This window comes from Parasteatoda tepidariorum, chromosome 2 (genome assembly GCF_982258835.1).
Source record: "Parasteatoda tepidariorum strain Cologne lab strain chromosome 2, Ptep-v5.0, whole genome shotgun sequence".
Lineage (NCBI taxonomy): Eukaryota > Metazoa > Arthropoda > Arachnida > Araneae > Theridiidae > Parasteatoda > Parasteatoda tepidariorum.
Window position 1 is genome coordinate 83,313,315 of NC_141756.1, and position 15,571 is coordinate 83,328,885.

A 15,571-nucleotide genomic window follows, 5' to 3' on the forward strand; every position below is an offset into this window, starting at 1 on the left:
CTTACCTAGTTTCCTATACAAAACCACACAGTACATAGAAACATTTTATTGCTTACATGAAAATTGTAAGATTTCTTTGCTGAACAATTTGAAAAATATATATAACTCCATGCCCTTCAATTTATTAACAAACATAATAGTAAAGCAAATAATAGTGAGATAATGTGTGCATAGTATACTTTTTTGAGGGGTGTGTGAGAAAACCCCAGTAAAATATGATAAAAATTTTTTTAAAGCATTCTGTAGCATACTGTATTTTTATATTGAAGCAATTTTATCAATTATGATTATTATAAGGATACAAAAAATAATTATAATTAATTTTGCAGGTAAATTATGCAAATTTTATTTTTACAACATTTTTATTTTTTTTTTTAAAAATAAAGGCAATCATTTCATAACTTAACAGTATCATATATGTTTGTCCTACAATCAAAATATTTAATTTCTCATAAGTGTCATTATGATATCAAATGGTAAAAGGTAATATTATTGACCCCAGTATTTCTACAGAACTTTTCAAAATATTCATTTCAAGAAAAACTTCTCACCTATGAAAAATGTGTTGTTTAATGATTTAAACAGGATTCTATTCACTGAAGGATAAATTTTTCTAACATTTATTAATGTGAATCCCAATAATTTATGTGATTTTCTGGAAAATTGTTATTTTTTTTTATAAATATTTCATAAAGAATGTATGAATAAGAAAGGGTTTTCATCATCTTCAACATTTTGAGACAGGGAGCCTTATCAATATATTCCAGAAATTCCAAGGGTCACTTTTCTATTAGATAATATGTCCAAGAAATTCATTAACTAAAGGGAAATAACAATTTTAGTAAGGTTACCAAGTGTTAAATTTTGACTTGTTAGTATTTTGTTAAAGTAATATTGGAATCAATTTATGTTATGAAATTTTTTATTGTCTTAAATAGACAAAATATAATTACATTGAGATACTAAACATATTCAGCCGTAAAAAGATTCCTTACATTACAAAATGGATGAACATCATTTCAGACTTAATGGGAAGTTTGACGTGTTTGCTTAACCAAAGCATCATTGTTAAGTGAAAAATGTGAGGTAACAATTCTCAAAATATCCTCAAAATTCTGATATGTTTAACAATTTGGTGTTTTTTGACTTAATTAATCTGTTAAGTTTTTTATTATGCAAATCTTTATAAAACACTGTTAATAAGCAATGGTCATAAGTTTTACATTACTAGTTATGATCTGAGATATTAATCGTATAACACCTTTTTTTTCTCGTTTCTTAAGAAACTTATTTTGAAACTAATGAAGTTATTTAGTAGGATACTAAAATATCATTAGACCTCTATTTGCCTGTGGACCACAGATTATTTGATAAATAAGGGCTCTGCATTATTATTAACTAAAGCAGAAAACAATGTAAACAATGCTCAAATGAAAATACATAAATTGGCCTTTATTCACGTTCCTTTAGTCTACATAGCTCAAAGTTTTATTCTTTCCTTTCTTGGACCTTTATTATTATCACAATGTCTTTTATTTTTTTGGGTTTTATTTAGGATACGTTTTTATTACATGTTAATCACATTTAAAATATTAAAAAAAAAAAAAAAAAATCTTGAAATTTGATATGGTTTGAAATCTGGGAAGAAACATATGTCACAATAAGAGTTCTTTTTGTCTATTAAATGAATGAAAATATCTGCCCTATGAAAGAAATGGGAATTTCTGGCACAGATATTTCAAAAGAAAAATCACTGATTATAGTATAAGTTTATTTGATATAGCAGATTAAAGTTTTGTACTTAGTGACTTTATTATTTTAGTAGTGCATTACAAACGCTCCCTCTTGGGCTAAAAAATCATATTTCCCTTAGAATTACCATTAGCAGCGAGAAACATTGTACATTAGTGATGGGCTAGGTTCAAGATTATTTTTATGAGAACGCAGCTTATGTTTTTATTCAATTTATGTTTCTTTTATTTCTATTATGTAGACCAAAAAGATTTTAATTTTGGAAGAATTACTTGTCCGTAGACAAGCTAGGCTGGCTACTACTGGACCAGCCCACCAGTGGTACATTTTTCTTAAACAATTTGAACTTATTCCTACTGAATCGATTGCAAGTAAAATTTTTAACAATTGAAATTTTGAAGTGAAACATTTCCCCTTAGCATCTCAATATGATGAAGCATGTAAGATATTCTAAAAAACGAATATTAAAAACCATTTCTACAAGCACAACCTTTTTATAATGATGCGAATAATTCAATTTATTTGAAACTTGTTAAAACGTGATATTTTTAATAAAAAATTCATAAATAATTCCGTTTTTAGAAAGTTGTTTCATATATAAACTTTTATCAAATTATTAAAAAAAGAAAATAAATATGTGATATCGGTCATAAAATAATATCAGCTATTGTACAAGCATAAAAAGAAAACATAATTTTCTGATCAAACCATTGCATTTCTGTTGTTGGATTACAATATTTGTGTTCCAAAGAAGTCCAAATACTGATTCACTATAGCATTTCAAATTTTTTTTTTTATGAAAATGGGAATACAAAATTATTATAACTTTTATGTTTTGAGAAAAAAATAAGTGACTCTATTAATTGTTTAATTATAGTTATATATATAGTTTAATTATAGTAAAAAGAAAACATGATTTTCTGATCAAACAATTGCATTTCTGTTGCTGAATTACAATAATTGTGTTTCAAAGAAGTCCATGAAATACTGATTCACTATAGCATTTCAAAATTTTTTAATGAAAATGGGAATACAAAATTATTATAACTTTTATGTTTTGAGAAAAAAATAAGTGACTCTATTAATTGTTTAATTATAGTTATATATTTGCAGTTTTTATGAATTTCACAAGGGAAAAAGTTCCTTTTTATAAAGGAAACCTTTTTTATAAATTATTTTAAAGACTATGTTTTTATAAATACATTTATTAATGATTTAATTTTTAAAAGATCATAGTAAAATTGAAAATTATCAGTGAAAACCAATCATATGTTTTTTAAAGATTTAACTTATTCTAAATTAATTTAATGAGCTTAGCATTAAAGAAACGTTATATTCTATTATATTTGTTCAAAAAATTTTAATAAAAATGTTAAATAAAGAGTTGTGAAGCATTTTTAAGGTAACTTTAAAAAAAAAAAGAGAAATACATTTTAATGTGGATTAAACATAACAACCATACAGCGGAAACAAATCATTTTCTATTCTCATTTTCCTTCACAGTAGGGAAAAATAGGGATAAATGAGATAACTGTGATCAAAAACAGTTATCTTTAAAAGAACTAGCATTTAATAACAGATAGTCTAATTTATTACCAAAGTTGTTGGAAAAAAAATCATACTTTATTTATGGAAAATTTCTCTTTTTTTAATTATATTCATGGAATTTTTTGCTTATTTCATTTAATGTTCTTATTAATTTTTTTATAACCCAGAAGATGTACAACTCAACACTTGGTTTCGCTTACATCTGTTGATTTTTGTAGATTTTCGCCCTAGATTAAAAGGAAGTGAAGGTCTGTTTTATGTTGTGGCAACGATTAAAAGGTTACTATTTTAATTCTCGTGGCTACATTATTTGCTGTTTTAGTCGCCAGTCAGTGCTTTTGCTCTGCTTTGGCTCCACTCGTAGTCATTGTAGCACGTGTTTGATTAGCTATAGATATACATAGATTTTATTAATTTTAGTAATTAATACTTGATTTTAAGACTTGGATAATCTCTTATGGTAAGTTTATTTATTATAAGTTTTGAATTTAAAAAATATTCAATTTTTATATTGTATTTGTTTATTACATCACTATGCAAGTGTAAATGTTGAATAAACAACGTATAGCTAATATAAAGAAACCGTGATTATATTCAATTCCGCAAACATGTTATCAGATCTGTTATGGTATGTTGTAGGGTTTTATTATTTTCAAAAATTTTATTTATAGTTTTGAATTTTAAATACTCTATTCTATACTATTCATCTGTTTATTTTGTCCCGTGTTACCTTTTTTAGAGTTAAATATTGTAATCGCTTGATTGTTAATATTATGTATTTTTTTCTATAAATGTATATGTATGTACATGTATGTTCTATACATGTAATCAGTTCAGTAAATAATGTATGACTACAATTCTGCAATATATTATGGTACATAAATCTTCTGTGTTGTATCTTCCGATAGCATAATTTAGACATTTGCTTACAAAAAGCATGTGATCTGTTTAACTATTAAAATCCGTGGTGTAATTTGTAACGCAGTATTGTATAATAGATGTATTATTGTGTGCATAATTAAATCATATTAAGGTGTAATTTTAGCTCTTAATTTTGTTTCATTTGTTAAAATCAAAAGTATGTTTTATATAACTACATTTAAGTACTTTTAATGTCTGAAAAAGATATACAAATAAACTAGAAGAATTTAATTAGTGAACACACTCTGTGATCTAGTATTTGTTTAAGCATGTTGTGAGTATTTCTTCTAATATATAATTTTTTTTTAATCTAGATTTTCATTTAGATGAAGGCTTAAGTAATCGGGGATTCAATGTTGAAATATTTGAAACCCCATCTTCCTGATGTAATTCTGGGTTGCAATGTGCAGCTTGGAAGCTTTCCAGGATTTAAAATTAAATGTTTAATGGAGAAAATTAAGGAGTTTAGTGGATTTGGTGTGATTGTTCTACATATTGGTAAGTAGGTACCTTGTCTAAATTCACATAAACCTCTATTATCTATTTTATTTATTGATAGGCTGAAACTGTGGTTCCCAATTACTTTTTAATAGAACTCAGTGGGTGTGTTAAAAAAAAGGGTTTTCTATGAATAAAATTTTTTTTATATTTTAGTTGTTATATCTTGAATAAATTATGAGAAGGTTCCTGAAAATATATGCATTTTCTGTTACGCTTTTCAAAATAAAAAATAGAATAGTTGAATATGTTATGAAAGAATGTGATTCAACAATCTTTTCAATGTTTATGCTTTTTCTAGCTTCCATTTCAATGGAAACCATATTTCTCTCTATTTATTTAATTTTCAGCTTTTGTATTTATGCCAGAAACTCCACGAATGTGCATTTAACTGACAAACACAAATTTCTGATTTGTAATTGTTAATTAATCAAGAAAATTTCATTCCTCTTATTTTATGATTTCAAAATAAAATATACTTTAATTTGTTAATAAACTCACTAATGTCTTTAGATATTATTTTTATATTGCTGGAGTTCTTTCCTACTATTTATATAAAGATTTAAAACCGCTGTAGTAGAATCAGTTTTTCATAATCGTTTTAAGTATTTTGTAAATAAATAATCTTGATAACTTTATTTTCAGGTTCTATCAATTACTCTGTGAATGGTAGAGCCTATATACCAGTATGAAAGATTAAGAAATTTTGTTGAACAATCCTAGAAGGGTATACTGTAAAAAAAAATGTTCATTAATACTTTTGCCTTTTAATTCTTGTTTTAGGAGATTTATAAATGGTGTTCTATTGTATAGTGTCATGACCATTTTAACCAACAATGAGTGCCTGAAGATTTTATAAAATCCATAACATTCTTTACCTTTTTTGATAAATTTGAACGAGTGTGCCATTCTTGTTTAAGAATTTTATAAAACAAAGTAATGTAAGGCCTAAGATATCTATAAAATGTAAACCTTTCTTCTCTTCAAGTTAAGGATAAAGAAATTCAAAGATTTAAGTGAGAAAAAGTATTAAATGTTCATGACACAAAAGGAATATATGCCTCTTGGGGAACCCGCCTTGCTATATGCTGTTAGGTTGTTCCATAATGATTATGGTGTACTTATTACTTGTTCCTTGTTTCTATTTATAAAAATGGATTATAAAAATTGTAAACCCTAAGCAATGTTGTTTTAAAGTTTTTTTTTTTTTTTTTTTTTTTTAGATATTTAATCATTTGAAATAAAAAAGAAATTAGCATAATTATAGAGTGTTTAGTATTTTAATTATAACAATCAGTTTTTAAATAAGTTTTTGGAACAACCTAATAAAAGGGGTCAACGCATCTGTGCAACCGTACCTCTTGAGCAGAGCTGTATATACTTGTAGAGTTTATTTATAAAGTGTTAAGAGTTTCATTTTAGAAAATTGTGGAAGTAAAAATTTTAAGTTTTTCTTCAAAAAAGGCTTACAGAGTTTACAGCCCTGCTCTTGGGTGATGTGGAAAATGGTTGCAATCATGCCTGTTTTAAAAGTTTAATTTCAGGTCTGTTCTTTTCATTATTCTGAGGAGGGTCGCGGAGTCAAATTTACAAGCATTTACTTAGCCTGGTGATGAAAGCTGGAGCACCCTGTCATTATTAAACATCTTGTCTGTCCTAGGTGATGAAAGTTGGTTCAATTAGCTGTATATTCAAATCCAGTGTTTTTAGAATGTATTTGTATGTCATGTATATAATAAAACTATTGTGTTTGGTTTTTGTTCAACAATTACTGTGTTTATATGCATGTTTTTTAATAAATTTCCGATTCTCACACTGCAGAGTTAATGTACCTTTTAATAATATATCCTGTAAGCAGCACCCACTATTTTTTACAAGTTGTATAATTTTTACAAAAAAATTTTATTTTTTCAAAGAGAGAATGTTTAGTTAAGATTCTATCTCATCGAAACTTTATGCATCATTTTACAGAATTCTAAGTGTAAAAACTATTTATATTCATAAATTATGTATTTAGAATTTCAAATGTCAAATTGATACTTAACTTAATAGACAGTTTTAAGTAATGTTTCAAAAAAGATGCCACATTTTCATTACCTTACTAATCACTGTGAGCAACAAAACTTTAATTGTAATGACGCCGACTTGCTCAATATTGTTGCATTTATACAAAAGTATTTAAATCTATGCTGTAAATCATAGTTTAGCAATTAATTTTTTTAAACTAATTAAATTTAAACAAAGTTACCCAACATTTTTGTCTTAAATATTTTTAGAAATAGCACTCTGAAGATTATATAGCCTTAGTAATTAAAGGGTTGTTTGTAAACTAATGTGCACGCCCGTAAAATCTTGTTTTTAGTTTTTTTTTTTTCACAAATAGTTATTGACACTGGTGTCCATTGCTGAAAATAATATTTTAAACACTAGGCACATATGGGAAATTAATTCTATAGGTTTTCCCCTGTAATATGTTTTCTTGGCATAAAGAAGTTGTTAGAAGCTCATGTTCAAATTGATTCCCTTTTTTTAATTCAAATGGCTATCAAATCAATAGTATACGAACCTGTTCAAATTTTAAATAAGCACTAATAGAAATAAAAAACAATTTTATGCAATAATCTCGCTTTAATTATTGAAGCTCTAATTCAACGTTATTTACAGGGTGCTCATGGTCCTTGAAAACTGCTTAATTTTTAAGTTTCACTTATTCCTCAATTTTCAGTTTCATTATAATTGGTAGAAACAATTTTTTAGTCTTACAAAAATATTCGAAACAATAATTCGTTTTTTTATCTCCTGGAATAAGACCATGCATCAAGAGTAGAGCATTTCAGAGAGACAAGAAGAGATGTCCTTTCATGAATGTATTGCTTTTTTTATAAATTCCTTCTTTTGATTAAAATGGTACCCCTTATGGAAAATGGCTGCTTTAAAATTAGTTAACCCTTTGCTTAGGGTGCACCATTGTACCAGCTGTAAGCAAAAGAAAAATGTTTTTTGCCAGATTACTTAGTAATATGTGAAATTAATTCCTAATAACAGTTTTGGCTGGAAATAATTTTATATAAAGCTAATTATAAAAATTAATGTAACATATTTGCCATTGACTAATAATATCAAAATATTTAAATCGCTTACTATTTTTAATGAACTGATGATAGTAGAGAATTATATGAGAAAATAAATTAATATTTTAATTAAGGAACCTTAACAATTTTCTGACCATGAAAAATCGTTTTAGACCATTTTATTTATATATAATATTGAGAACTACTATATGAAATATCTTAGTTCGAAAATTATAAATCCTCTCAAGCTTAATTGTACTTTAATCCTATAAAATGTTTCATAAGATATTAGTTGCAATGAATTTAAAAAATATTAAATTAGGACTTGTGGGAAAAAAAAAGTAGAACAAGTTAAGATGTATGGATATTAGTAGGGTCTTGTATTTACTTGGAATAAAACTTAATTTAACATGACATAATTAAGAAAATTCTCATGCATAACATCACAAATTCTTATAAATGAAACATTTTATAAGTAGACGGGGGGGGGGGATTCTTTTTTTGAAGATGTAAAAAAAAATTGCATAATAATTTGCATAGGGTTGCACAACCTTTTTGAGTGAAGGGCCACAATCACAGCAGATTGACCATTGAAAGACCGCATGACAAGTATTTAAAACGACATGTTAACCATGTAATATGTTTGCATGAAATTAAATATCTTTAAGTGTTTAAAATTAAAAACTGATTACTTAGGGAAAAAATAGAATCAATTATCAGAAAAAATTTAGATAAATTGCAAAATAATGAGAAAATTCATGTTTTTTTTTTGTCACATTACATAATAAAGTTCATTTAACGATAAATTTAACATTAAAAATTTTTAATGTTCATACAATTAAATTAAAAAAAAATTAAATATTCTAGTTGATAAATTAAATGCAAGTTTAATTAAAACAAAACCTTTGCAAGGTAAAATAAGATTCAACATTTAGTAGGCAATATACTCCAACTTTAAAACACTTTAAATAAATTATAAGAGAAAAGAAAATAAAAAATTAATTTTGAAGGAATTATTTACCTTAATAATAAAAAACTATTAAGATACTTGTTTACAACTCTTTATGACCAATACTTTTTAACATGACACTATTACAATTAATACACATATATTTTAACAACTAATTAAAATTTACATTACGCTACTAATCTTGATTACACTTTTTTATTGTTTAAATATAAGGATATACAAATTTTCCAGCATATGATCATAAATGATACAAAATGGTCCATGTAGTTCGAAAATGGCTTAAAAAATTTCTTAATGGTCATCCAGCAATTAGCAACATTTTCAAATATTGTGATAATTTTATCTACATGATCACCTAAAGCTTTTGTCAGGCCATTAAATGAAAATTTAATGATTTTGTTTAAAGACTGCTCCTCAATCTAGAACAAGGATGGGCAAACTCTTTTGGTCGAGGGCAAAAAATCGAGAAAAAAAGGTTTGATGGAGTAAAAAATTCTTTAAAAATAAATAAAAGGGATTTGAATTTAATGAGGTGAATAATATTGCGATTTCATTTTTAAAAGATCCTTATGTTGAGGTTCGAAGTGAGATGTACTTATTTTGAGGACCGAGGCTAAATGCTTGTCTGTTACTCTACTTCTGAATCGATTTTTTCTAAGGTTCATAGTTGAAAACTCTTGTTCACATTTATAAGATGAAGAAAACATATCACTGATTTTTGAGCATGATACATGAAATTTGGGAAATTGGCTCTAGGTAATGATTTGTAAAACTTAAACTTTGGCATGTTTCGAAACAACTGCTTCAGATGATTGCTAGATAGAAAACTCAATAAATTCAAGCTGCATCTCACTGATTCACAATTTGCACTGAAAGCTTTCTTATCTTAAGCTCTTCCTTGTCCCGCAGTGGACTGATCGTTAAGAAACGGTTCCCAGAAGATCACCGAAGTCAAGCATCACTGGCTGCGGTCAGTGTGCTGGTGGATGACCACTTGGATCAGTCTACGAAGGGACCGAGGGTGTGCGGTATTGGTCCTCGTTAAACTGTGCTACCGTAAAGTGCTCGACTTCGTGCGCAGGTCGTCGGGCTACCGAAGCGGGGGTGCCATCCCCTCCACAGAGGATCAAAATTGTGATGGCATGTCTTCAGATCTTCCTCCGAGATGTTTCCCAGACATTCGCCAATAGCCCATTGTGCAGCTCTAGTGCGACGTAAATTAACAACATTAAACAAAATATCAGTACAGTGCAAAATCCATCAGTTTTATGTCAGCTTCTTCATTAATCTATCATATGAATGCAATCTATACTTCATAAACGCATGGCTTTCTAGGGTGGAATTCAGCTAAATTTCGAAGCTATATGACAAAGTTAACAATCAGCATGATGGACATAGAAATGTCAGAAAATCAATAAAATGGACAGAGCGATATTTCGTAGGTTCTAGTCAATTTTCGTGTTATATATCTATAATGAGGTGGAATCTCGGAAATTTCACTCCAGTGGCTGGTTGTGACATTCTTAACAGAGGCCATTTTTTTTTTCCAGAATTTAAAAGTTTTAAAAGATTAAAAAAAAACTTCATATTAGTGATGTAAGGCATTTATTTTCAAGCATTCATTAAAGTAAGTATGGTAAAATTTACAAGGATGATTTCTAAAAAAGAAAAATTTTAAGCTGGAGATAAACCAAAATTCGCGATATTATAAAGTATTCTTGACAATTTCAACTTTTTTTTTAATTAAAAATAATAAAATGGGATACATTTTAGATGGAACTATCGAATTAGAAGTTACTATCGAATTTACAATTGTATTTCTTCTTCTTAAAGCTCAATTTTTTAACTGCCAGGCAATTTTTTAATCAATACATATGACCTAATGACCTAAAAAAACAAGTCCATCAATTTTAAACTTTCTACTCAAGCAAAAATACGTATAAGAAAATCTGAGTAAAATAGTCACGCAGCACTTGTTTAAACAAAAAAAAAAAAAAAAAAAAAAAAAAAAAAAAATTAAATTAAAAAAATTTAAATTAAAACACATAAAATAAGAAATTAAAGCAGTTATTCACTAAACTTGCACACGACATGCGTACTTATAAGGTTATGCTTTGAAATTTTAATTATTAGTTAATTAGAAGTTAAAGTTGTTAATTCTTTTTGTTATTAAAGATGTAATGTTTTTACATAAAAATAATTTAAGTCTTGAAAGCAAAGCAAATTTTGATTTCTCTCATATTTTAAAAGCATTAATTGTATATAATCTTTTCAAAGTGCAAAAGTTGTGCAGATCAGATATTTTTTTAAATTTTAAAATATAAAATAACGTGCATAACTAGTTCATCTTTAATTGTTTAGGCATACAAAAAGATTCGTTTCTATGATAAATGTAAAAATATATTATGTAAGCATGATTAATGGAACTGGTAGGCAGTTCCATAAATTTTTAAGTCATATATTGTAGTTAAATTCATTGATTTAGGATTCTTCTGTTTGTGTGTGCATTTTACAATTAAAAGAAAAAAATTAAGTTTTGAATTTCTAAATTAATATTAATAAGTTCTTAAACTTTTCATTTTTTTCAAGTGCAGTATTTTTTAACGGATTTGAAATTACCACCCTCGTTATCACTGTTTATCACAAAACTAAAGATAATGCTAAAGCATTTAAAGATATACAAAACCTCTTAAAGCCTTTTCAAGACATGGAGAGTTTGGGGAGTTTATCCCAACCAACTTTAATAAATAAACAAGTCAAATTTTATTGTCTTTTTTCCCCTTAAGCAATCAAACTTAATGAAAAAAAATTAAGTTCTCTAGAAAGTTGCACATTTCCTAACTGAACTAATAAAAGGGAATTAAATATAATAGTTATAACATAAATGTAATTAAACTACGAATTAATAAAATTTTTGCTGTCAAAAGAATAAATGCAAAATTTACTACACAATTAAAAAAATTCTCTTGTTTACAAAACAAATTAAACTTATAAAACTGAACATTTGATACATAAATAAAAGAAACAAAAGGCCTTTTTAAAAAAATGGACTAAGAATTGATTATAGCTTTTTATTCTCTACAGTTTTTTATTTATTCAAATAGACAAAATTTAAATTAAATTAATATATTTTTAATACGAATAATTATATAATTTAAACATAGGTTGCATTTTATTTTATTTTATAACCGTTGTTGAGCAGCCGACTATCCCCCATTTGTGTTACATAGAGAGGAAAACCACGAAAACATTTCCCGGTTTGTCTGACGGTAAGTGGTAACAGGTTTTAATCATAATTCTTTCCGAAGTACTCATGTGTAAAGCTCAATTATTTTTAAAATGTCTTATTTCTGAGAAAGAAACAAAAATAAAACCTGACTTACCCCATTAAATAAATTGCTCTTTTAGTAACTAAGTTTCATTTATTGAAGAGGGAATTTATTTATGTTTGTATCAGAGATTTTCTTAATATTAAGGCTAAATCCGTTTAAGCTGGACAAAACATTTTAAATTATTTGTATAATAGAACTTTTTCCTAAAAAGCCAACGATTTTGACTGATATGATTTTTTTCCTATTTGGAAAAAGAAGAAAAAAAAATCACCTGTACTCGTGGAAATAAAAAGTATCTTAAAAATTTACAAGTTGAAGCATACATTTCTCCTTCCAGCAGATTTTTTCCCCGAATGAAATTTTATTTGATGGAATTACATTTTAATTGCAATTTAGTAATTCAATTCGATGGAGAAGGATTTTAAATCTTTGGTAATATACGCGTAATCAAGCTTCTTGAATACAGCATTTTACAGAGTTATATCTTTTAAAATTTATTATAATTTTTTTTTTATTTCCTTCACTAATTTTAAAAAGAAATCTTCATTAATTTATAATGTGTTTTAGATTTTTACTCTTGACACGGCTACTGAGAGAAGTTGGCGTAGTTAAATTTTATAGCATAATGAAACAAATATTTCCTGGAAATAAATATTATCCCTTTTTTTTTTAAATAAACAACTGTTTTTCTAAGAGCTTAATTAATGAACATCTTCAATGTTTGTTAAAAGAATGTCTAAATTTATTTTAGCATTATTTTTAATTTTTTTTAACGATAACAATCAAGCGATATGAATGTTAAAATCATGTTTAATAAAATTCCCGTTTTAATGTGATTACAAAAGACATAAATTGTGAAGTAATATAATCTTTTTGTGTTCAATAACATAATAAAATGAGTTGAGTAAGACTAAAAAATATCTTTGTGCAAATACGAATCTATTTCCAAGTTAAGAAATACATCGTTAATGACTATCAAGTGTGCAAAATACTTTGACGTAAGACGTTATAAGGCCTTAGAGACAGTAATAAATCTGTCCAATCATAGAGAGAACAAGAAATTTCACATATTTTCGCTCTCCAAAGATACGCCAATAGTGAGATAAACCCATTGACTAAGGTAAACCTGAAAAAGGGTAATTTCTTGGAATTTTGTTGCCACCGGGAAGATAGGACCTTCACTTCCTTCTAATCTAGGGCGAATATCTACGTCACTAACATCTGTTTGTCATCTGAAGTCGTAAACTGAAATTAAAATATTTATATAAATGTAGATACGTGTAGTTTACTGATTTTCTGTCTGTTATATATCTTTGTTAAATAAAAAGTTAATTATGTCTTCCCAAAATCCTAATGCTGGTTATTATGACTGGAACGCGAGTTCTGAAAATCCTGGTGCCTCCGGTGCTGGTTACCGATATGATTTTGGCACTCCAGATTTCGGTACTCAACCACAATTTGGGCAATTTGATTACGATGCTGCCCAGGCCATGAATGTTCCTTCTCCAGCTGCACCACAAGGTCTCTATCCCCCAATAACTTCATATGCTGGGAGTATATTAACCCCAGAGACTGCATCTCCTTTTGATGCCAATTCCCCAGATAATTTCGAAGACGAACCACCATTATTGGAAGAATTGGGAATAAATTTCGATCATATCTACCAAAAAACTGTGGCTGTATTGAATCCATTTAAGGAGCCAAATGCCCAAATTTTGCAAGAAACTGATTTGACAGGCCCTCTAGTGTTTTGTCTTTGCTTTGGTGCATTCTTACTTCTGAGTGGTAAAGTTCATTTTGGCTATATATATGGAATCGGAGTTCTTGGTTGTATGGCTATGTATTCTTTGCTGAACCTGATGAGTGAATCTGGTGTTTCACTTGGGTGTACCATTAGCGTTCTCGGATATTGTCTACTCCCAATGGTTGTCTTATCAGGAATATCAGTGTTGTCTTTGAAAGGGCCTTTATGCACTTTACTTACCGTTATAGCTGTGTCTTGGTGCTCATTATCTGCATCAAAGCTCTTTGTTTCAGCATTGGCAATGGATCACCAGCAGCCATTGGTAGCATATCCTTGTGCTTTACTTTATGGAGTATTTGCCTTGCTTACTATTTTTTGATCTGTTGACATTTTACTCTGTATCATTGTGCAAATGATTGCTTGCTAATGCATATTTAATATACTGTTTTTATTGCTCAGTGGAAAAAAAAAGACTAAAATTGGGACTGACTTATTTTACAGATTTTGTTTTATGTAAGATTTTTTCTTTCTTTATGTATAGTTGTTAATTATTTCAAATAAAATATCACATTGTTAAATGTTTTCAGTATTTTCTGCTATCATTTTTTAATCTCTGTTTACTGTACATTTAAGCTTATTAGGTTGAAGAAAATAAAACTGATTAAGTTTGGGTTTTATTATAAAATTTGCCTTACATCTCAGATTTTTTTCTTTTCTTGTAATTATTAATTTTAGATAAATAAAATATTAAACTCTGTGAATTTTTTTTAACACCTTGCGGACCGATCGCCATGCTTGGCAATGGTTGTAGTTGTTAAAAAATGTTCAATGGTTAACTTATGCAGGGTGCGTAGCATTTTTAAAAGCCCTTAAAGGTGCTGTTTTCATTAGGTGTTTTTAAAAAGTGCTTAATTTTCCATTTTTTAAAGTGAGAATTTTCCTTTACTATGTTGATTTTCGCTTCAAATCATGCAAAAAGTCACAGTTCACATTGTTATATTCAACGTTTCCATAATTAATTCCACCCCAATCTATTTCGGCATATTGTCAGTCCGTAGCGTATGAAAACGCCATACGTTTTACATGATTCAAAATTTCATGATTTTTGACAATTGTCAAAAACAATGCCAAAAGTTTTTTTTGTTATTAACACGATGGTTAAAACAAGATAAAACAGTCAATTGTCAAAAACTTTCCAACCCTGCCTAATTATGATATTTTTGTAAAGAGCTTAAAAATATTTTTCGAGTGCTTATTTTTTCTTCAATTATTTGGCTAAGCACCCTGTTATACTTAGACGTGATTCGTTCGGTCGTCTAAGTGCTGTTGAATACTTTCTTTCCTTAGGAAACCAAGGATTATAGCCGATTGAACCAAAAGCAGACTATTTATACGGAGAGTTAAAAATTTTTTATAAATGAATTAATAGCAGGATTTACTATATTTTGCAATTAAAACTTCTGTTTTACTCTACTATTAGAATTACACTAAATATATATATATATTTAGGTTGAATGTTATTAGACATTGTGAAGTATCATCATAAAAAAACTTAAGTTATTTTAGTGCTATGGCAACATTGTTAAAATTATTGATTGTAAGAGTTTTGTGATAAATTAAATTTTACCTACGAGGAATCGATTTAAGTAGTCAAGAGTTTTGGTGTCCATGGGTTGAATTATCATGTTAAATGTAAGTGATTATACTCCATTCCAATTTATGAAAAGACCATTGC

The 15,571-nt window shown here is 27.6% G+C and overlaps 1 protein-coding gene and 1 long non-coding RNA gene across 2 annotated transcripts; both read left to right on the plus strand.

Annotated features, from left to right (window-relative positions):
* Positions 1–3,623: 3,623 nt before the first annotated feature.
* Positions 3,624–5,971, plus strand: LOC107441588 (uncharacterized). Its single transcript, XR_015431425.1, has 3 exons — positions 3,624–3,760; positions 4,536–4,719; positions 5,365–5,971. It is a non-coding gene; the product is annotated as an uncharacterized LOC107441588 (long non-coding RNA).
* Positions 5,972–13,295: 7,324 nt separating this feature from the next.
* Positions 13,296–14,418, plus strand: Yip1d1 (Yip1 domain-containing 1). Its single transcript, XM_016070607.4, has one exon. It carries the CDS (start codon positions 13,427–13,429, stop codon positions 14,213–14,215), a length of 789 nt encoding a protein of 262 aa, XP_015926093.1. The 5' UTR covers positions 13,296–13,426; the 3' UTR covers positions 14,216–14,418.
* Positions 14,419–15,571: the final 1,153 nt, after the last annotated feature.